This window comes from Prunus dulcis, chromosome 8 (genome assembly GCF_902201215.1).
Source record: "Prunus dulcis chromosome 8, ALMONDv2, whole genome shotgun sequence".
Taxonomy (NCBI): domain Eukaryota; kingdom Viridiplantae; phylum Streptophyta; class Magnoliopsida; order Rosales; family Rosaceae; genus Prunus; species Prunus dulcis.
The window spans coordinates 6,344,537-6,349,449 of record NC_047657.1 but is presented as its reverse complement, the minus strand read 5'-3'; the positions used below and the strand labels follow the sequence as shown (position 1 = coordinate 6,349,449).

Genomic DNA, 4,913 nt, shown 5'->3' with positions numbered 1-4,913 from the left:
GAATGTTCTGTATTTTTCTATATTGAAGACTTAGCAAAACCATGCTCATATACATGACATATTCTGCCAAAACCAGGATCCTAAATTTTAGGATACAAGGACTCATCTCCTGCCATACATGATCATTGGAGGCTACGATTCTTACACCTAGGCTAGAGTCGGTTATCTCAGTACAGCTAAGAAAAGACAAAAAAACCAGCTGTAGGAATTATCCCAAAATAGAATAGAGTAGCTAACGGCTACTTCCTAAAAAGGAAAGTTCTTTGTTTCTTCATTCTTCTCAGCAACAATTTGCAGGATTGTCATATGCAGTTTGTATTAAGCTCAGTAAGTAGCTTAATTCTCAATAGCCTCTCCTAAGCTACTTACTGGCTTAACTCCAAGTTTCGACCTTAGATGCTTGAATCTGTCTTTGGGCAGTGCTTTGGTAAAAATATCTGCGAGCTGTTCTTCACTTCTGCAGAATTGCATGTTGATCACACCTTGTTGCAAAGCTTCTCTTATGAAATGATACCTTCTGTTTATGTGCCTAGTTCTTTGATAAAACACTGGGTTCTTGGCCATCGAAATTGCTAACATATTGTCACAGAACAGAGGTGTTGCCTCAGTTTGCATTTCACCAAAATCATCAAGAACAAACCTTAACCAAATAGCTTGTGCTGTTGCCTCAGCTGCTGAGACATACTCAGCTTCAGCTGTTGATAGTGCCACTATGTTTTGTTTCATAGAGGCCCAAGAGAATGCTCCACTTCCAAAGTTAAATGCATAAACAGATGTGCTTCTGCTATCATCCTCACTGCCTGCCCAATCTGCATCACAGAATCCAATGAGAGTTGCTGAATGATTTCTCACATACTGAATGCCATAGTTAAGAGTTCCTTGCACATATCTTAGAACCCCTCTTGCAATCCCATATGCTTCTTTGTAGGACTAGTCATAAACCTTGACAGCAAACTGGTAGCATACATTAAATCAGGTCTTGTTGCTGTTAAGTATAGTAGACTTCCTACTATTTTCCTGTTGAGTCCTTCATCAGCTAACTCACTCCCATCCACTTTCTTGTGTCTCTCACCAGTAGGCAATGGAATAGATACTGGTTTGCTATCTTCAAGCCCAAACTTCACAAGCAAGGATTTGGCATACTTGCTTTGATGAATGAAAACCCCTTGATCAGTTTGTAGTATTCCCATGCCCAAGAAGTGATGAAGGAGTCCAAGATATGACATTTCATATCTCTGCATCATCTCCCTAAGCATCCTCTCACTGTTTCCAGTATAAACACTGTCATCAACATAGATTGAGACAATGATCAAACCTCCTTCATTATCAGATCTAGTGTACAAAGTAGCTTCACTAATGCTTCTTTTGAACTTGCACATAGATAAATATGCATCAATCTCGCTGTACCAGGCTCTAGGAGCCTGCTTAAATCCATACAAGGCTTTTCTCAACTTGTAAACCTTGTGACATGCATTTTTCAGTTCAAAACCTTCGGGCTATTCTACATATACTTCCTCATCGAGCACACCATTTAGGAATGCTAACTTAACATCAAGCTGAAATAGTTTCCAACCCTTTTGTGCTGCAAGTGCAATAAAAGTTCGAATTGTATCTAACCTTGCCACTGGTGCAAAGGTTTCATTGTAGTCAATCCCGGGTTTCTGTGCATACCCTTTTGCTACAAGCCTAGCTTTGTGTTTCTGAACAGTTCCATCCAAATTAAGCTTAGTCTTAAACACCCACTTCACACCTATAACAGGTTTATCTGATGGTGTCTCTAACAATTCCCAAGTATTGTTTTTCTATATCATTTCCAACTCTGCATTCATAGCTTCTTGCCAAGCTAAATCACTAGCTACTTCTTGATAGTTCTCTGGTTCTATGATACACATGTGACATCTCGCATATATACCTTCCAGAGTTCTCAACTTCACTAGACTAGAGCTAGGTGTAGAAGCTTGACTGTTATTTCCATCTGAAACATCAACAGTTGTGTTTGAGTGAGAGCTTCCACCATGATCAAACTGGATTGCATCAGTTTGATCTTCACCAACTTCAACTTCTATTCCATTCCCTTCAAGATTGAAAGGTATAGGAATAGGCTCTTCTTGATTTCTTTCCCAACTCCATGTCTTGTTCTCACTGAAAATTACAGTCATTGATAGCACAATCTTCTTAGATTGCAGGTCATACACTCTATAACCCTTTTCACCGCTTCCATACCCCATAAAGACTCCCTTTCTAGCCTTGTCATCAAATTTCTGCCTCAAGGGTGATGGAACATGAGTGTAACAGATGCAACCGAAGACTTTCTGATGCTTGATTCCTGGTTTTCTACCTGTGAATGCTTCAAATGGTGTTTTGTTTGACACAGATGTTGTAAAACATCTATTTTGGAGATACACAACTGTACTTATAGCTTCTACCCAAAAATTCACTGGAATTCCTTTCTCTGTCATCATGGATCTTGCCATCTCACAGATTGTTCTATTTCTCCTCTCAGCAACTCCATTTTTCTAAGGAGAGTAGGCAATGGTTAGTTGCCTCTCCATTCCCATGCTTACACAGAAATCTTGAAATTCATGTGAGGTATATTCACCACCTCTATCACTCCTTAGCTTTTTCAAACTAAATCCACTTTGCAATTCAACAAAGGCTTTGAATTTCTTGAACACATTAAAGGTATCAGATTTATTTCTCAGGAAATATATCCAACACATTCTTGAGAAGTAATCAATGAATGTGATGAAGTATCTATTTCCACTAATTGACTCATTTTGTATTGGTCCACACAAGTCTGTGTGCACTAATTCCAGTGGATAGCTTGCTCTCCATGTTTCCTCTTTATCAAGCTTCTCTCTGTGATGTTTTCCTGAAACACAACCTTCACACACATCCTTCATTTCGGTTAACTCAGGTAGTCCAGTCACCATTTCCATCCGCTACATCTTTTTCATGCTAACAAAATTCAAATGTCCAAGTCTTCTATGCCAGATCCAAGAGTCTTCAATCACTGATGCCTTCCTTGCTGCAGGTGTCATAGATTCTAGTGAGAGAGGCAAACATCGATTTCCTCCCATGACCACTTTTGTTACAACATTGTTGAGGCTGCCATCAACAAAGATAACTGCCATGTTACCCCCAAATAGGACATAGTAACCATGCTCCATCATTTGGCCTACACTCAATAGATTCTCATCCAAGCCCAGAACAAGCAACACTTCATGTATATACCTTCTCCCATGCTGAGTTTCAACCACTAGAGTGCCTTTTCCAGTTGCTTGTACAAGATCTCCAGTGCCCATTTTAACTTTGCAAGTCACGATCCTATCAATGTTTAGTAACACAGACTCTTGAGAGGTCATGTGGTTTCTGCAGGCGCTGTCCACAAACCATACACTTTTATCTTGCAAACTTGCAGAGTGACAAGCATAGAACATAGTTCCTGTGGTTACTTCTTCTTCCTTTGCATAGTTGGCTACTTGTTTGTGACTATGACCTTCATAGTCCTTTGCAGTATGAACAAACCTATTGCATTTTCCACATCTAGGTCCTTTGTGCCTGCACACACCAAAATGATACTTCTGACATAATTGGCACTGTGGTTTCACACTTCCTTGACTGATACTACCTTGCTTGTTCTGTGAATTGAAGCTATTGTTCTAATTTCCTCCATCACTATTATTCCAGCTTGAGCCATTATTGTTGTTCAAGCTTCCATTTTGAGACCAATTTGATCCCTTTTTGTCTTGTCCCTTCCACTTTTGATTTGGTCTACTTTGTGAGCCCTTATGAGTACCATGGACTTCGTTATTTCCAACCTTGAGGCTACTGAAAGCTCTCTCAGTCCCAACCAATTTATCTCTTTCATCATGCAAGCCCTCCTTTTTATCATAGACTTTGATAGATGCAATGACCTCTTCAACTCTAAGAACATCAAGGTCAAGAGTTTCTTCAACAATAGACACAATGGACTTATATCTTCTACTTAGACTCATCAAAAGCTTTTGCACAATTCTTGTTTCAAACACATCTTCACCAAGAGATTTCAGATTATTCACAGTTCCAAAAAATCTAGCCAAATTACTATCAAAGCTTTCACCATCAGTCATTCTCATATACTCAAAATCTGCTATAACTGCTTGAAGTTTTACAGCTCTTACCTTTTTATCTCCTCTGAACTCTCTTCTCAGAGTATCCCAAGCTCCTTTTACAGTCTTTTCAATTCTGATGCAAGGGAAGAGCTCATCGGTTAAAGCTCCTTGAATGAGACTCAGTGCCTTGGCGTTTTTGATTCTGTCTTCTCTAGAGATGGTAGATGCTTCCACTGGAACTTGCTCAGCCTCACTTCCTTCACCTCTAGAGTCTTCTTCCTCCTCAAGAACTGGCTGAGGTTGTACTCCGACCTCAACTACATCCCATAGATCATGTGCTATGAGGATGGTCTCCATTTTGACAGCCCAAAAATCATAGTTTGCACCATCAAACTGTGAAGTTCGTAAATCTCCACCTGAAGAACTTGATCCCACCATTTTCCTAGTGCGTCTCAGTGAACCAAACAATAAAAGAGCAACCTTAATCCTTTTTGGGAATTTTTCAGGAAGGCCCTCTCTCTCACAGCTCACGCCCCTCTCTGGATTCAGACCAGGAGCTCTGATACCATGTTGATTTTTGGTATGAAAACGTTTATACAGAGGAAGGAAATAGAATACTCATAGAGAATGAGAATGTTTTGTATTTTTCTATATTGAAGACTTAGCAAAACCATGCTCATATACATGACATATACTACCAAAACCAGGATCCTAAATTTTAGGATACAAGGACTCATCTCCTACCATACATGATCATTGGAGGCTACGATTCTTACACCTTGGCTAGAATCGGTTATCTCAGTACAGCTAAGAAAAGAC

The 4,913-nt window shown here is 39.6% G+C and overlaps 1 protein-coding gene across 1 annotated transcript; it reads right to left on the bottom strand.

Moving 5' to 3' along the window:
• Positions 1–2,942: 2,942 nt before the first annotated feature.
• Positions 2,943–4,532, bottom strand: LOC117638342. The gene is made up of 2 exons (XM_034373474.1): positions 3,730–4,532; positions 2,943–3,561 (listed from the first exon to the last, which is right to left on the bottom strand). Exons 1-2 carry the CDS (start codon positions 4,530–4,532, stop codon positions 2,943–2,945), a joined length of 1,422 nt encoding a protein of 473 aa, XP_034229365.1.
• Positions 4,533–4,913: the final 381 nt, after the last annotated feature.

Excerpts from the sequence above, each read along its gene's own strand:
- LOC117638342 (XM_034373474.1), bottom strand. The coding sequence starts at position 4,532 with ATGGTGGGATCAAGTTCTTCAGGTGGAGATTTACGAACTTCACAGTTT. Across the intron at positions 3,562-3,729 it reads GACAAAAAGGGATCAAATTG|GCACAAAGGACCTAGATGTG; the intron begins GTCTCAAAATGG and ends TGGTGTGTGCAG.